The 17,586-nt window shown below is 55.1% G+C and overlaps 1 protein-coding gene across 1 annotated transcript in view; it reads left to right on the top strand.

Annotated features, from left to right (window-relative positions):
- Positions 1 to 17,586, top strand: part of EEFSEC (eukaryotic elongation factor, selenocysteine-tRNA specific) — a 150,967-nt gene that overhangs the window by 65,809 nt on the left and 67,572 nt on the right. The window contains exons 3-4 of the mRNA XM_060023162.1: positions 4,833 to 4,929; positions 6,968 to 7,132. Of these exons, the coding sequence (XP_059879145.1) occupies positions 4,833 to 4,929; positions 6,968 to 7,132 (262 nt within the window). The remainder of the gene's footprint in view (positions 1 to 4,832; positions 4,930 to 6,967; positions 7,133 to 17,586) is intronic.

Genomic DNA, 17,586 nt, shown 5'->3' with positions numbered 1-17,586 from the left:
TGTTGAGCATCTCTTCATGTGCTTATTGGCTACCGCATGTCTTCTTTGGAGAAACGGCTATCAAGTCCTTTGCCCATTTTTTAGTCACGTTGTTTTTGTTCTTGAGCTGAAGGAGTTCTTTATCTATTCTGGACATTAATCCCTTGTCAGATTTGCAAATGTTTTCTTCCATTCTGTACGTTGTCTTTTCACTTTCTTGACAGTGTTCCTTGATGCACAAAAGTTTTAAATTTTGATAAAATCCAGTCTTTTTTCTTTTGTTTCTTTCTTTTCTTTTCTTTTCTTTTTTTGCCTGTGCTTTTGGTGTCATAGTCCTGAAATTATTGCCAAATTCAACGTCGTGAAGATTTTCCCCAATTTTTTTCCTAAGAATTTTACTGTGTTAGCTCTTAAGTTTAGGTCTTTGATCCATTTTTAGTTATTTTTTATGTATGGTATATGTTAAAGGCCCACCTCCATTCATCTGAGGATATCCAGTTTTCCTAGCACCATTTGTGGAAGACTGTCCTTTTCCCTTTTGTCCTTGTCAAAAATCAATTGACCAAATATACGTGGGTTCCACTGGTCTCTGTCTGTCCTTATGCCAGTACCGCGCTGTTTCACTTACTGTCCCTTTGGGGAAAGTTTCCATTGGGAAGCTGAGTCCTCCAACTTTCTGCTTCTTTTTCAAGATTATTTTGGCCATTTGGGCTCCTTGCAGTTCCCTCCCATTGGAATGTGAGGATCTGCTTTTCCATTCCAGCTTAGAAAGTGACGGTTGGAATTTTAATAGGGACTGCATTGAATCTGTAGATGGTTTTAGGTAGCGTGGACATCGTAACAGGAGTAAGTCTTCCGATTCATTGACACAGATGTCTTTCTATTTATTTAGATTTTTAAAAATTTCTTTTATATGGGTTTTGTAGTTTTTGGTGTACAAACCTTACATGTCCTTGGTTAAATTTATTCCTAAGTGTTTAATTCTTTTAGATGCTATTATAAGGTCAACTGTGCTGAATTCAATTCCCCCTCTTTAAACGTATAATTGTAATCATGAAGTATTTACATTTTTGATTTCTGCTTTTATTACTTAACATTATATAGAGCAGTTCTTCATGTAACCATCACCCTGTTCCTGACCCTTTGAAATGGCTTAAGTTTTCCTTCTTGTAAATAAATAGTCCTGGGTGAACATCTTTGACCATCATTAAACTTTGTCTGTATTTTCGGTTTTTCCTCTTGAGAGAGCCCCAGGTATGGGGTCACTAGGTCAAAGGGAAGGAGCCCTTCAGAACCTTTTGTGCATCTCTGTGTTCTTTTCCATTTTACACAGGTGCCAGCGGTGAGCTCTAGTATCTAATTTAAAAATATATATGGGGACTTCCCTCGCGGTCCAGTGATTAGGACTTTGCCTTCCAATGCAGGGGGTGCGGGTTCAATCCCTGGTTGGGGAGCTAAGATCCCACATGCCTCACGGCCAGAAAACCAAAAGATAGAACAGAAGCAGTATTGTAACAAATTCAATGAAGACTTTAAAAAAATATTTAAAAAAACACATATTTGAAACATTTAGGATAGAATGTTGTTTTACTCTTGTTATAATATGTGATTCTTTAATTACTGGTAAGACTGAACATTTTTCCTTAAGTGTATTAAGTAGTTGTGTTTTTGTGTGTTTAATTTGCGCCCATGTGTTTTGTCTATTTGCCTCGTGATTTTTAATGCTTCTCTTTTTGGTATTCAGGAGTGTTTAATATTAATAAGGATGTTGTTATTAATTAACCCTTTGTCTATCATATTTCCTACAAATAAGTCTTTTGCATTTGTTGTTTGTCTTTCTGTTTTAGTTTTTTTTTTTTTAACATGCAGAAGTTTCCAATTTTTATGTAGTCAAGTTCTTTGGTTTTCTTTGTGATTTCTTTATCTCTGAAAGCATTTAAAATTACTCTTGCACAAGCATTTATCCATGTTAACAGAAATAAAAAGAGAAGATAAAAAGGTACCCACAGTCTTCCCAACGCGGCGAATTAAAGTGTGTTTTCCCTCGGAGCCCTGTCAGTCTTTCCCACCTGTGTGTAGCTTGAGGTAGTTGTTATTACAGCCTTGACGTTGTTCTGTGTTCTAGGCTTTTTTGTTTATCTTTCCACTAAACGTTATTGTCTCACAGCACCCTGGGTGCATCTTTCTCCCAGACTCCCTCTGTGTCTCCTCCTGCCTTTAAACCCTTTCTTTTCCCTTGTTTATGTTTTAGCCACGGCCGTCTGCTTAGTGCCCACCTTCTCCCCGGGACTGGGTAGGATGCCAAATCCACGTGACCTGGCTCCTGCCAGCGGGCTCCTACAAGGTGTGCATTCCGTACCTGCTCTACGGCTGACTCACTTTCTCTCTCAGCGTTGGTATTTCTTCCTCTGTAAAGTGGGAGCTGGTAAGTCCAGCCTCACGGTGTTTATTATGAGGGAGCGTTTGACATTGGGGCCTGGCACATTGTAGGGGCTTAGTAACAACAGCTGTAACGTGCGGAGCACCTACCGCGTGCGTGGCCCTGTACTAGGGCTTTCCTGAGTGCAATCAGTCAGATGCTCACAGTTACCCCAGGCTTTTGTATCTGGCTTGACTGGTGAGAAAAATAAGGCATAATAAGTATCGCTGGTTTTTTTTAGTATCACTATTTTGAATTCTCTTCCAAACCTAAAACATAGACTCTCTTTGTTTACATCTTTTACACGAGTTACACACTCACAGATTCATGTGCACTTTTTTTTTTTTTTTTTTTTTTTTTTACTGATGTGAGTTGTTTTTGTATGTTGATGAAGGTCAGCCTGCATGCACAGTCAGCAGGTCTGGGCCCGGCTCGCGCCATGAGGTACCACAGCTGCGCAGGGAGTGGGGTGGGTTGGGCGGGGAGGGGCGCTGGGAACAGGAGGCGCCCTCGGCTGTGCTCTGGGTCAGCCCCCACCTGGGCTGTGGGGCTGTGCTCAGCGCTCTTCCTGACATCTCTGGCTGGAGCCCCTTGTGTTCCTAGAGCCCAGACAGCAGCCTAGGTCTGGAACCCAGGCAGGAGGGGCCTCTTGTCCCCCGGGGGCTGCCAGCAGCCAGGATGCCCCATTGTGTGGCGTGCTCAGGAAAACAACAAGGCCAGCTTCTCTGGAGCCTGGGAAAGGGCCAGACACCCAGCCCGAAACACATTTATGTTTTGTTACAATACGTTGCCCAAAAGGGTTTGGATAAACAATAATTGAATTTCCGAAAGCTTTATGGTTAATCGCTGGAATTCTCAGCGCACGCTTTTCCCCTTCTGCGGCCCTGGGCCTGGGGCTCAGAGGGCAGGCAGAGACGTGCGCGTGGGACGGGCCTTGGCTCAGGGCGGGTCCTGGCTCACTGACTCCGAGGCCTGAGCCCCCGCTTCAGTCTAAGGGTGGGCTCTTCCAGGGAAATGCCAGAGAGGAAAAAAAATGACATTTCTCTGGGAAAGGGGCTTTGATGGAGCTCAGACACATTCTGCCGCTTTCAGTGGCTGTCAAGCCGCTGTTTCCACTCTGAATACAGACTCCAGTTATTAAGGCTACTGCGGAGCTGGGGAGGGGTGGATAGGAATAAAGCAAGTAAAAATGCCACCAAGTTCCCTTATTCTTACTGAGATTCAGCTGTTTTCCTTGACTAAACATTCCATAGATTGCTGCAAGGCTTTGGTTAATTTGCAGAGTTCTGAAAAGGTTGTTTCTGATCATTTTTCCCAGTGTTCTTATTGCCTTATGGAGAAGAGCCTTTTCGAATGTCCTCACTCCACATTTTGCTGATTTTTCAGTTTGTTGAGTCTTCGACCTGTACCTCATGAATTTATCCCAAATCAAGGCCAAGAAAAGAAAAAAAAGGAAAAGTCATATCCACCAACATATTTATCACAATGGTGAACAATTGGGATGTTCTAAATGAGTCACATGGGGGGAAAGCTTGTGAATTCTGAGTTGCACTGTTACGCAGCTGTTAAGAATGAAAGAGGAGGTGGCCGGGGGGCGGGGAGGCAGGAGTGTAACGTGGTGGTTGTGAGCCCTGGTTCTGGAGTCGGATGGGGTGGAGGTTGGCTCACCTCTCTAAGCCTCACTTTCTCATCTGTAAAACGGTGCCAGTTCCATGGTGGTTTTGTGGGGTTTCAATGGAAGCGTCCAGGTCGTGTTCTTGGCTTGGTCAAGTGAGTCTTCTTATTATCACCGCTGTTGTTATTTTTCAATGGAAAATTCTTTCCGATATAATGGTAAATAAACTAGAAGGATATGAAATTGTATGAATATTGTAACCAAAATATGAAAAAAATAACTCCTTGGCAGTGCACGGAGGAACCGAGGTTGGAAGAAAGCACACGACAGTGATGGGATCATGGGCTGTATATTTTCTCTTTTCTGTTTTTTGTTTTTTTGCTCTGCAGTGGAAGAGGTAAAGGTATACTCATAGTTAGAGGCTTTTCTTCAAGCGGCAGGCTCTCCAGGAGGCCGGGAGGCTGTGGAGGGGCCTCCGGGCAGGTCTGGCAGGGACTTCTCCGTACCTGTGCTTCCCGAGTCTCTGCAGGAGGCCGGGCTGTGCCCCATGGTCCTCCCCAAGGGCATCTTTATTCAGGGGCCTGGGGCCTGGGCTTCACCGCTTCTCCTCAGGGAGGGTTTGGAGTAGCGGCTACACCTAGGAGCCCCCTTCTAACTTCTTTCGTTCAACACGAGGTGTTCCCTTCGGGCCTCCACGCCCTGGTCTGCCAGGTGGGAGCACAGCTACGCCGCCCCCCTCGGCGCCTTCGACGGGGTGAGAGCAGAGACCTCCCATCGTGCTCGTCGGTGACCGTGGTGGGACTTGTCTTTCTGTTCCAGGTTCCGAGGTGCACCCATCATACCCGTGGCAGCCAGGCCTGGGGGACCGGACGCCCCTGAAACGGAAGCTCCACAGGGCATCCCAGAGCTCATTGAGGTACCGCCAGCTTGATCCGCATCGGGGCTCCGGCTCACTCCGGGGGGGCCCAGCGAGGGGACTCTCCACACTGACCCCTCGGCGCCACCTCCCTCGCCTTCCTCACGGAGTTCAATCAGAGCAGAGCTGCAGGCGTCCAGTGGGCAGCCCCGGCCCTGCAGAGCTGTCCACGTCCTCGTGAGCCTCCTCTTCCTTTCCCCGTCAAACTCGTCCACGAGGCAGCTCCCGCCAGACTGGGGCTCTGGGGCTGCGTCACCCATTCCAGCACCTAGGGCTGTGCCAGCCCCTCCAGTGGGCCCCTCCCAGGCGGGTCCAGCGTGGCTTCCATCCTCGTCCCTTCCGCCAGGCTTGGGGATCACGGACAGAGGCGGAGCCCAGCCATTGGGAGGGCCCGGGGCACCCAGCGGGCAGGGCGAGAGTGGAGTCCCTCTGCTGAGCCCCCGGGCAGCTCAGAGGCTGCGGGGGTGAGGTGTTTTGACCCTGGCCCTGGACGGCGCGTTAGAGCACTGGCCTCACCACTTCTCTGTGACCTTCCGCGCTAGACCTGCTCTCTCTGGCCTCGGTTCCGTCACTTATAAAGTCAGGGAGATGGTACCACCACTTGGCGTGTGGAGTTCGTGTTCACGCGTGTCACATGCTGGAATGGTGCCGTGTCAGAGCTTACTCTGACGGTGAGGTTGGTTATCACGTACCAGGCACCACCCTGAGTTCCTTTCGTATGTGATTATTAATGTCCATGATTACATGATTGTTAACAAGACTTGAGAGGTTTAAGGTATTTATCTGCATTTTGCTAAGAAAGAGCCTGAGACTCAGAGATGTTAAGTGACTTGCCCGGTGTCTCACAGTAAGCATGAGGTGGAGCTGGGATTCAGATCCAGGTTGATTGTGTTGGGGTCCACCTGCCCTGGGTCCGCAGAGCACGGCTGCTGTTTCTGTGATTACACGGTGCTGACCTTGCTAACTTAGCAAAACAAACATTTTCTGGGTGAAGCTTTTGTTACTTTTTCATCAGCTCCAGACAGCACTGGTCTAGGAGCCTGGGACAGTTGTTTCTGTTAAAGCAAAATCCACAGAAATGCCGGCTGTTGAAGTCGTTCGTATGTCCCTTTGAGCAGCCTCGGCGCACACCTCAGGCCAGGCCTGCCTTGCGACTCCAGCCTTTTCCCACAAGAGGAGTTATCATGAGACTAAGAGTGTGGGACATTCACTACCAAATACTTTTCTGACAGTCTCTTCCCTAACGCAATCAGAAAGAAGCAAGAGGACTGACGTGGTCTTGATTTCCATTTGTTTCTTGGTAATCAGCTCCGACAGCACTGCGGAGCACAAGGGCAGTGGGCTGGCTGAGGCGGAAGCACGCAGGAGAGCGTGCAGAACAGGAAAAGCAGACCCACCGCGGAGGGCCAGTCCCTCTGTCCCCGCCGGGGCTTGGGGAAGGGGCCTTCACCGCTGCCCTGCCAGACAGAGGCTGCCGCCCTGGGGATGTCCTTCAGGTTCCCTTCAGGCACCCCGATGCAGCTGCCGGGGCTGCTTGGGGTGCTCACGGCCTGGTGGGGACGTGGACAGACAGACGATCCCAACTGCATGTTACCTGGCAACACAGCCAGCGCAAGAGCCTTTCTAGAGGCAGCGTCACCGGGGGGAGGGGGAGGCCGCACTGGCTGGCGAGCTGCCGGGGCTGGCCGGTGGCCGATGCCCAGTGTGAGCGGGCACGTGAGGCTGGGGAGCGATGTGCCCACGGGTGCCCTCGGTGGGCTGCCTCCGCGGCTGTGTGCGGGCCTGGAGCCCCGCCCGTGGGGACGCCGCTGTGGGCATCCCAGTGGGAGAGGGTAAAGGAGTGTCCTCCACGGGCCCTTCCCTCTGCGCTGAGAGCGGGAGTGGGGCCTTGGCAGAGGCTCGGGGTGCAGTCGGAGGCGGTCTGCTCGGAGCTCCGGGGCCAGCTTGCCCGAGCCCTGGTCACACCCCCTGCTCTTCTCTGCGCTGCCCCATCCAGCTCCTCTCCCGACAGAGTGTGGCACCAGCATCTCTTTTCTAGCTCCTGACGTCCCAGATTTCCATCCCAAGGAGAGACCCCTCGGGACCGTTCCTCATGTCTGTGGACCACTGCTTCTCCATCAAAGGCCAAGGCACTGTGATGACAGGGACCATCCTCTCAGGCTCCGTCAGCCTCGGGGACAGTGTGGAGATCCCCACCCTCAAGGTCAGTCCTGCCTTGCCCTTCCTCTAGGCCCCTCCCTCTAGCGGGAAGGGGGGGGACAGTCCCTGTGCCTCTCCAGCTGCAGGGCCTGCTCCTCCTTCTCTCCTGCCCTGCCCCCGCGCTGGAACTCCTGCTGCCCCGATTCCCGGAGCAGCAGCAGGTCGTTGGGAGACTCTCAAGCAGGCATTCTTTATGAAGAAATGGAGCCCCCAGAGGGTGTGTGGGCTCAGGCGCATGCGGCCCAGGAGTGAGGGCGCGGGGTGGAACCCCTCCCCCTTCCTACAAACCCCCCAGGTCAGGGTGGCAAGTACGTGTGGACTCATTTCTGGGTCCCTTTTGCTTAACCACAAGGATTTCAAATTAAACACAATTAGAACCTTGTGTTGCTCAGAGCCGTACAGTCTGGACACCACCCAGATGAGTGTCACATTCCTAGTGACACTGGCAGCTGCCACGTCATCTGTGGAAGACCTGTGAGAAGGGTGGCAGCTGGGGTCTCCCCGTCACCCCCGACTCCTGGTAACTTCTGGCCTGGCTCTGATGTAAAACGTGTCCAGTGGCCTTGATACTTCCCTTCAGTGGGCTTGGCTTACGGTTTTCCCTTCAGTGGGCTTGGCTTACTGGAAAAGAAAAACTTACAGCTCCCTAACCGCCCTTCTCCTTCAAGGGGAATCCAGGGTGGGGAACAAGGGCTGGCTAGAACTCGGAAAGCTCCCGGGAATTCTGGCGTCCAGGGAAGGTCCCTGGTCCTCAGAGGAGGCTACAGTGCAGGGGAGTGGAGGCTTGCTCTCGGCCTCTGTCCGAGGCCAGGGACGGTGCCGGCCACTGGAGGTGCTCACAGCCCAGGTGCGTGGAGTCCGGGCGCCTGTGAGGAGACGGGCTGTGTGGTTGTCTGGCTCACTGGGTGTATTAGTCACCGACCTCCAGAGAAACAGAACTGACAGGGTGTGTGTGTGTGTGCGTGTGTGTGTGTACAAAGAGAGCGATTTTAAGGAACTGGCTGGTATGATTGTGAGGCCAGCGGCCTGGAGACCCAGGGCAGAGTCGCAATTCAAATCTGAAGGCTGTTGGCTGCAGAATTTCCTCTTCTTCCTGGGAGGACAGTCTTTTCCTGTTCAGGCCTTGTCCACCGTCTTTATGGAGTGTCATCTGCTGTACTCCAGGTCTACTCATCTAAATGTTAGTCTCATCCAGAAAACACCTTCACAGAAATCAGAATAGTGCTTTCGGCAAATATCTGGGCCGCGTGGTCCAGCCAAGTGGGCACATGAAACTCACCGTCACCCTGGGGGGAGGTCCGTGCCTGCAGGGCCTGCCCTGAGCGAGGGGAAGGCCGGAGCACTGCTGACCCTGTGCCTGGCCCCGGCCGTTTCTGGGCAGGGCAGCCTGAGGCAGGAGAGGGGCATCTCAGGAGTGAGAGGAGTGACCAGTGCCTCCGCAGGTGACGGAAACGTCAGCTTGAGGTCTCTCCCCTCCACCCATTCCTCCTGCAGAGCCGGGGGTCGTAGGGAAGAGTCTCGTGACCAGGGTGGGCCAACCTGAGGGCTGCCTGGGGCGGCAGCAGGAGCTGGAGGGCAAGGGTCCCCTGACACTGTGAGGCGTGACCCCCTCCTCCCCTGGCTGTCGTGGAGCCTCGCGTGAAGACCGTCAGTCCTGGAGAGAAAGACTAGTCAGCTCAAATCCATGTTGCACCAAAAGCACTAAAAGTGCAAATCTTAAAAAACAAAGCACAGAATTAAGAAAACAAACTCGACTTACATTTAACACAACTAAGCTTACACTAGTGGCTGTGTTTTAATTCCCAGCTGGGGCAGACCCTCGGGGCCCCCTGGCCCCGGTCCCCCTCTGCCCTGGGCGAGCAGCTGGGAGGGGGCAAGGAGCAGAAGAGGGCAGACTTGGGTGCTGGAGGCTCTGGAGGGAGGGAGAGGCGTCTGATGACCGGGTCAGTCAGTGGCCGCGGCGCTGGGGCCCAGGGCCCGGAGGAGGCGGAGGCAGGGCCAGTGGCCACCTTAAGCTCTCGGGTGCGCGTGGGGGCTTCTGAGAGCTTTGGCTACTGTTTTCGTACTTATAAAGATGAACTTGTCTCTCGGAGTCCCAGGTGCTGACCTGTGGTGCTGGGGCACACGGAGGTCGCTCGGCAAATATAAAATTCATTGTCCTCTTGCTTTGGGGCGCCCGTTCTCCCCCAGCCTACTTTCCAACCCTCCTGGTATCTATTGCTGTGCAAGCCTCCAATTTAGGGGTCGGGAGAAGCAGAACTTGTAGCAATGAACTTGGATTTGGCCGAGGGGCTCTCTAGGCAAAGTGTGGAAGGTGCAGCCTGGTTTCTCCTTTGCTGCTTATGATACAATGTGAGAGGAGAGGAGTGAATTGAGGAAGGAGCTGTGATTCGCAAGGGAACCAGCTCCTGCTGGCGTGGGAAATTCTTAGCTCGTGCAGATCCCGAAGGACGCTGAAAGCAGGAGATTCACTTCTGAGAGTGCGTGCCCTGGAGCAAGGCCACGGGTGAGGCTGGACAGCCTTTGCCGAAGAGCTTGGGTGTGTGTCTCACGGCTGCCATCAATTATCTAGCAGAAGCCAGGAACGAGCTGGGCTTCTCCAGGAAGGATCTGTGGAGAACCCTCTGGCTGAATGGCATAGATCCCTTTCACATACATGAGAGACCCATAGGTTTTTGAGGCTGTTAATATCATCAGAAACACTGCCAACCAGGATGTAAAGGGACAGAGACCCGACAAAATTTAAAAAAAAAAAAGCAATTGGACTTCTGGGATTGTACATGCAGGAAGTAACAGGTAGAAGGACTCAGCCACAACGTGTGTTATCCTTCAAGGTAAAGGAGGCATGACTCCAAGGGCAGAGCTCTGGACACAAAGGCAGAGGCTAGAGAGGCAGGCCCGGAGGCCAGGGCCAGTGGAGCTTCCATGGGCCCAGAGGGCAAAGGCTCAAGCCACAGAGGGTCATTCGCAGGCCTGGACACCCAGTGGAATTTGTTTTGCTGGGTTTCAAACTTGCTTGGGACCAGTGACCTCTGAGTTCCTTCCATTTTCTCCCTATCCCTGTATTTTAAAGACAGATAACTTGTTTTCCAGTATTACAGGTCCACAGATAGAGAGGCATCTTGCCCCAGAATAGATCATTCCAGATCACTCATGCCTAGTTAGGTGACTTAGCTGATGATACTTTTGAGCTGATGATATTTAGATGAGATTTTGGACCTAATTAGAGTTAATGCTGTAATGGGGTGAGAATCTGGGATGTTGGGATGGGGTGAAAGTATTTTGCACGTGAGATGGATGTGACGTTTTGGGGACCAGAGGGTGGACTGTAGTGGGTTGAATTGTGCCCCACAGAAGATGTGTCCACCCAGAACCTCAGAATATGACCTTATTTGGAATGAGAGTCTTTGCAGATGTAATTAAGATAAGGATCTCTAGATGAGACCATCCCGAGCAGGGTGGGCTCTTTATCCAATGACAAGTCCTGTGACACAGAGGCTCTTGGGGAGGAGGGCATATGAAGCTAGAGGCTGGGACTGGGGTTCTGCAGCCTGGAGCTAAGCAGTATCCATGGTTGCCCGCATGGCCTGAAGCTAGGAGAGGGGATGGAAGGGGTTCTTTTAGAGATTCTAGAGGGGGTCAACCCAGCTGACACATCGGCTTTGGACTTGTGGCCTCCAGAACCGCTAGAGGTTACACTTCTGTTGTTTGAAGCTGTCAAGCTTGTGGTGACGTGTTGTGGTGGCCCCAGGAAGCGAATAGAGATTTTGGAAGAAAGGACTGAAGTCAGGAAGAGCTTCCAGTCCCCTGGAATCTTGGGCAGATCCCTTAACGCCTCTGAGCTCTGACTTTCTTCTGAGGAATCGCAGCCCCGGCTCACCCTCTGGGGTTGTCGTACGGGTGACGTTGGCTTTCAGCACTTTGCGGGTGGGTCCGTCGCTTGCTGACGGCCAGCTCTGCTCTTCCTTTCTTCCCCGTGACCCCATCTGACCGGGGAGAAGACCTAGACAGCGGAGCCCGCATTTGAAGCCATTTGGCCGGCACCAGAGACCGGCTCTGGGCATCATGCCCACTGCCCCGGGAACCCCCACGGAGTCCCCCCGGGCTCTCCACTCACCGTAACGTGCCCGGGGCCTGTCGGACACTGGGGCACCGCAGGGCAGCTCGCCCCCAAGGCCAGTGACACCCCAGGCAGGTTTCACTAGTCCACTTGGGCACATCTGACGGCTTGAACTCCCCCAGGGGCACAGTGCGGCCCCTCCAAATAAATAGTTGTGTCCCCTCCCGGCCAGGCTGCCCGACGGAGCCTGTCAGACCCTGGCCCTGTCTCTGCTGCCACGTCCGTCCAGCTGGGGCCCATTAGCTGAGGGGGGGAATGTTGGGGCCCAGGGAGTGAAGGAGAAAAACCAAAGCCCACTTAGACCCAGACTGCTTTAAACGCAGACATCCTGCGGCTCGCCAGCCTTCTCCTCAGGCTCTTTGGCTCCTTCCATCCTCAGCAGGGGGAACCCGTCGGTAAGATCTGATCTGGGGATTCTAGGCTAGTGATGTTTCCGGCAGTGATTGGCCATCAGGGTTGTAATGTCAGGAACTGTCGGAGACGCAGATGGTGCAGCAGGAGAGGCAGGGACCCAGGACCAGCCACAGGCAGGCTCCCCTCTCCTGCGCTTCACTGGCCATCACGGCTCAGACCCCGAGAGCCCCCTCTGTCCCCGCCTCTGGCAGAGGGCGGTGTGGGGCGCTGCCCACTAGGGGTGATGGCCGTAGAGTGCCCAGCACATGGGAGGACACTTTTGTCGTTCAGTAATACTGTCACATGGAACTCCTGTTGTGGGTTCCACAAGTAGTAAATGGTGGGGTCCTTTCCCGGTTGTGAGGAAACAGGTCTTTGCAGGGCTACTAAATGGGTTTCTGAAGCGGAACCCACGTCGGTTCTTGATAGTAAGGGGGCATCCTCAGGGGTGTGTGGATACCTATTTAGTTGATAAAAGTTTTAGAGAAAGTTCAGAATTTGATAGCATATTCCTCCAAATCGAGTCCATATTCAGCTTTCCTTACCTCATTACTAAAAACCCCCAGAAAGGAGAAAGAAAATGCGAACCAGTATTTGGCGTTGTTCCTCTTCCCTTTGCCTCCGCTCTTGGAAGCTGTTGTACAGGGGTGAGGTGAGACTGGGACTCGGCAAGGAGGCTGCTTTCCTGCCCCAACAAGCCCGCGGCCCAGCCCCTCCTGCCCCACCTCCAGCGACCTCTGCCTCTTGCCCTGGTTCCTCACCTGCAGCCTTCGTGGGCCGGCTCCCCGCCCAGAGGGGGTCTCTCCTTGCAGCTCCCACGGCCCCGCCCTGGGTGGCTGGCCGCTCGCCCCCATGTGTGTCTCTGCCACGCGACCCACTGCAGAATCTCCTTGAGGACAGAGGCTGCACCCGTCCGGCTCCGTGCCCTCAGCACCTGACCCGGAGCTTGGCCCAGACGAGGCCCCAGAAATTATTTAGTGAACAAAACAGTAGGAAAAAGCCAATAAGCAAAGAAGCATTTTGTTTCTGAGTAGGATTTTGATTCAGAGTGTGCGGTTGATGACCGTAGAGGGCTGTGTTTGTAGCAGCTGCTCCCCGTGGGCCCGGAAGCAGGAGTGGAGCGGCAGCGGCCACTCCCCTTCAAGGCTTGTGTCTCGGTGCCTCACCAGCTGGAGGCCCAGCGCTGGCTTATTTTTCGGAGAATGACTGTAAGTCAGGCGCCCAGGGCCGCAGAGCTGGCTTCTCGAGCCACCTTTCTCTCAAGACTGAGCCCCTCTGCTTCAGTGCTTTGTGTCTAGAAGTGTAGCTCGCCCATCTTCATCCCTAGCCGTTTCCTGTTACAGAAGATTCATCAGGAAGGAAGCAGCGGCAGGCTGGCCAGGCCACCTGTCCCAGCCCCGCCAGCCCCTCTGACTGGCACCGCGGGGAGAGGAGGGCCACCTGCGGCCTGTGGTGAGCGGCTGTGGTCCCTACTGCCCTGCCGTCTTTGCGGGCGCTGCTGTGACCTTCTTGGTTTTATTTTTCTCGTTAAAGGAAAGTTGAGTGTTTCCTGAGTACACAGAGAGCAAGTGTACCACTTAAACTGAATATTTATCATTCTTTCTTTTAAGAATAAAACAGTAATAAAAATACCATAAACATTGCTTTAATTATTCACAGGCTTCAACTTGTAATAATCATGGGGAAAGGGCAGTGAGACGTCTTTTTAAAGTAAAGGCACTTGCCTGCTTTCGTTTGAAGTTTTGTTAAAATGCTTTATTATAACGTGTTCTTGTTTAAAAATAAATGCCGGCCACTAGAAGTTCTTTTTTTTTTTCGGTCTTTTCAAAAGCATTTAAATGAGATGATTCTGGGCAAGGGAAGTCCAGAGTCTGAGCCAGCCTTATGGGACTGAGCTGGCTTCCGTCCGACCGCCAGCCGCGTCCTTGGCTTGCTGTTGGTGACCAGTGTTTGTGAGGACACACACAGGGGTGTGTGGATTAGGACATGTCCCGCCGGATAATTGCATCTGCCTGCCCGCAGGCACCTTTCCTCGCCCTGCACGCGTGCTCGGGTGGAATTGCAGCCCGAGGCAGGGCCTCTCCGCGACAGGGCAGCGTCCTCTGAGAGCAGGTGGCAGGTCCCTGGTGTGAAGGAGAGGAGTGGGGCTGGGCGTGGAGGGGTGCTCTGGCAGCGGGCACCGTGCAGCAGCCTGGCGGGGAGGCAGCCTAGTGACCTGACGGCCTGAGAGAAGGTCGCTGGGGCTGGTGCTCAGAGAACAGGCACCGAGGAAGAGGGGCTGTGGGGCTAGAGGCGGGAGCGGAGCCCTAGGGTCCAGAGGTCTCCGTCCAGCAGCCACTGAGACACGCAGGTGGTTTCGAAGGGTGGAGAAGGGAGCGTGGCTGTGTGTGTGCATATGCGCTTCCTGGTGTGCTAGAGAGGCCGACCGTGTGGAGAATGGGTGCAAGGGGGCCAGAGTGCCTTTCTGGGGACCATTAGGAGGCCGTTGTGTAGTCCAGGCAGATGGAGGGGACGTGGATCAAGCTGGCGGCAGTGCAGTAGGGCTTACGGCTGTTTAGGAGGTGGCCTGAGCAAGGCTGGTGAGGCAGTGGGTTTGGGCCAGGTGCGGGGGGGAGCCACGTCCGAGACAGCCCCCAGGTCTCTGGCTTGAGTAGCAGGTGGGGTGGCGGAGCCGCTGCTGCGGGGGAGCCGGGAGAGGTCTGGGGCTGAGGGCGGAGGCAGAGGGGAGCGTGGGTTGGGTTTTAGCAAGATGGAGGTATTTGGGGCATCCAGTTGCAGGGGAGGTGTATGGGGCTGAAGCTCAGACGCCAGGGAAGACGTGAATTTGTGCACTGTTGGCGAATCCAGCCGCTGCCTCGGGGCCTCTGGCAGGGAAAGATGAGAAAAGTTAAAAAGCGCGCTTCAGCTGTTTCTCCTAAGGCTTTATTTCTGGCGCTCACAGGCTGCCCACCCTCCTCCTGTTGGCTTGGGAGCCTTCCCAGTTGTGCACGGTGAGGGTCTGAGTGGCCCTGGTGTTGGCATCTCAGGATACAGGGGGAGGGTCTTTCTGGGGGTGTTGGCGCTCTTTCGGATGACAGACGCCCCGGGCCAGCCTCGGGAGGAGCTGCCCCGGCCTGCCGGAGCCCGTGCCCGACTGCGCAGCGTGCGTCCGCGGGGAGGGCAGCCGTGCCCCGGGCTCCACGACGCTGCCGCGCCAGAAACGAACGGGGTGACTGGGCGGAAGGTCAGGAGTTTAAGAGCTTGTTTCATTCAAGACGGGGGTAAGAGACAGGAGGGGAGTGCGCGGGGTTATGTGTGGATCCTGGTATTTTCTTTGAGCTGTGGGGAGAGTGGTCGGGGCAGGAGGGGAGGCAGCCCGCCAGAGGGAACGCTGCCAACAGAGCTCCTAATGCGATCCAGACGCAGCCCATCTCCCGCCCCTAATGCAGTCCTGGCGGCAGGAAGGCCCGGCAGCAGGCCGTTAACCCTTTGGGTGCTGGCCGCCCGCAGGCCTCAGCCCTCAGCGCGCTGATGTCGGCCCCTGACTCGGTCCCAGGCGCGTCCCGAGATGGTCAGCAGCTGCAGGTGACAGGAGCTCGCCCTCCGCAGCCGTGGAGACCAGGGTCTCCGGTCACTCGGCTGCCGACCCGCACCCTTCAGGGGGCCTTCCCCGGACACTGACTGGGGCCGAGTGCGTGGGCGACATTTTCTCAGGAAGGAGGTGGCAGCAGGGTCCAAGGGGAGGGGTGGCTTGCCCGGGGTTACGTGGCTGCTGGGAGGTGAGCTGGGGTGGGACCCCGGGACCCTCGGCCTGATCAGTGTCTCTGGTTGCCTTGGGGGCTGTGGAGCCTGCGCCTTCCTAGCTTCCTGGGGGGACCGGCCCCGTGTCTGTTTTCCTTGCCCTCTCCGAGCCCAGCAGCCAAGCAGTGCGCGGGTTTTCCGTGCTGTGAGTGGACTGACAGGCTCATTGCGGCCCCGACAGGGTGACGTAAATGTGGGTGGAGAGAGCACGCTGGAACCGCCAGGCCCACGAGCCTGCTCTGGGCCCTCAGTGAGTGTCTGTGGATAAAGGGGACGCACAAGCCCGTCTCCGCACGCGTACAGCTTGGTCCCACCCGTTCAGGAAAGCCGTGCATATGTGCATATGTTTGTGTATAAATGCGTCAAAAGAGATCTGAAAGGAGACACAGCAAACTGTGAATAGCGTTTCCATCTTGGGGGAGGGAGGGAAGGCGGAATTCAGGGCTGAGGGAGAGCTTTCATGTTTTAGTCCATGTAATTGGTGTTCAGATCTTTTACAACGAGCTTGGATTCATCTGTTTCTTGTGTGGCTTTTAGGGAAGAAAACACAGAAAGAATTAGAGAAAGAGCAGCTTCTGTTCTGCCCTTCCCTCTCCTCTCTCACCTCCCTGTGGCCTCACCTGCCTCGCCCTGGACAGCCACTCTCCGCTGGGGAGGCCCCCGGGGGCCCGGCGTGCTGTGTTGGGGGCCACCTCCTCTCAGGAAGCCCGAGGGGCCTCCGTTCCCGGCCCTGCAGTGTGGCCTGCAGTCACTTGGCCCCCTGCGTGGATTCCCGGCCTGCCCTCTGGAGGCGGTGTCCGGGCCACTGCCCGCTCGCCCTCCCAAGCTGTTCTCCCTCACCCCTCCCAGGCTCCCAGCCTTTCCTCTCCTGTCTCCCTCGTGTCTCTCCCCCCCGAGCTTCACAAAAGCCCTTGTTTGCTGGCCATTGCCTCCTGCCCTGTGGGGTGGCCCGGTGATACTCTTGTCCCTTTAGCAGTAGCAGCCGTCTTTCCCGTTTTATGCCCGGGAAGGCCGGGCGCCGCTCTCCTTGCCCTCGCCCTCGTGCCGTGCTGAGCGCGTGCCTCTGCTTATCGAGAGCCTGCCCCCACCTCAGAGCCACCGTGGTTCTCGCCCCCCCTTCTCCACGACCCCCCAGGGACACGAGGAGAAGCCAGGGCCCAGAGGAGCTGAGTCGTCCTCCAGGCTCCCGTGTTTCGGGTGTAGACCTGCGTGCCTCTCCCGTGGCCTGTCCCGGGTCCACCGTCCCTGATTTGAGCCTCCCGTTATGTGCCCACTTTTCTAGGCTGCTGTGGGGTGCTCGGGAGTGACCCTGCCTCTGCCAGTGTGCTGGCCTCAGGCTCTGCAGACCTCCGGTGTCCTCCTCAGTTTTAGCTTAACCTGGGCCTTGAGAGAGGAGGGTTTTGGGTGATGCGGCCTGGGCCCCGGGGCGACTGCAGCCCGGCTCTGGTAAGAGCCATGTCCCCAGAAAGGCACCTGGCAGACAGACGTGAGCTGTGATGCAGGGGAGACCATGCCATCCTGGCCCCTTTGAAGGTTTAGAACCTTGTGAACTTGACCACCTCCCTGAGGGGGGACCCTGAGGCTGCCCGCTGCCCCTCGCTGTCCCCTGCCCGGCAGGGCCCCCTGGAAGGGACTGTGCGGAGGCGAGCAAGGGGCTCTGCCCTCTCCTGCTGGCCTCCCGCTCCCCACCCGGGCTCTGCTCCTGTGACCTGGATGCGCTGTAGCGACCAGCGGCCTGTCCGCTTCGGGCCAGGGGAGCCTCAGCCCCAGCCCCCTTCCTGGCTGCGGCCTGGGGTCACGGGGAGCCTGCGAGGGGCTTTTTGATGTGCACCGTGGACGCTTGGCTCGGCCAAGTTTGCTTGCTTCAGCATCGCTCTTGCCAGATCCTTCGGACCTTCTCTTTCTTTTAAAAACATGCTGCTTGCCAAAGGTTATTTTGGATCTGTTTTTGTTTATCAGGTAGAGTTGTTCCAGCGCGATTGAAAGCAGACCCACATGCTGACACGCGCCTGAGCTGCTCTCGGCCCGCGCACATGCACACACTCGCACATGCGCGCGCACAGGCTCTGCGCACGGCCGTCCAGGGCCCTAGAACATACACGGCTTACGAGTGGGGTCTGGGGCGGCAGCTTGCAGGTTTTCATCGTCCAGGGGACAGCAGTGGC

This window comes from Delphinus delphis, chromosome 10 (assembly GCF_949987515.2).
Source record: "Delphinus delphis chromosome 10, mDelDel1.2, whole genome shotgun sequence".
Classification (NCBI taxonomy): Eukaryota; Metazoa; Chordata; class Mammalia; order Artiodactyla; family Delphinidae; genus Delphinus; species Delphinus delphis.
This window is presented reverse-complemented; position numbering and strand designations above follow the sequence as displayed.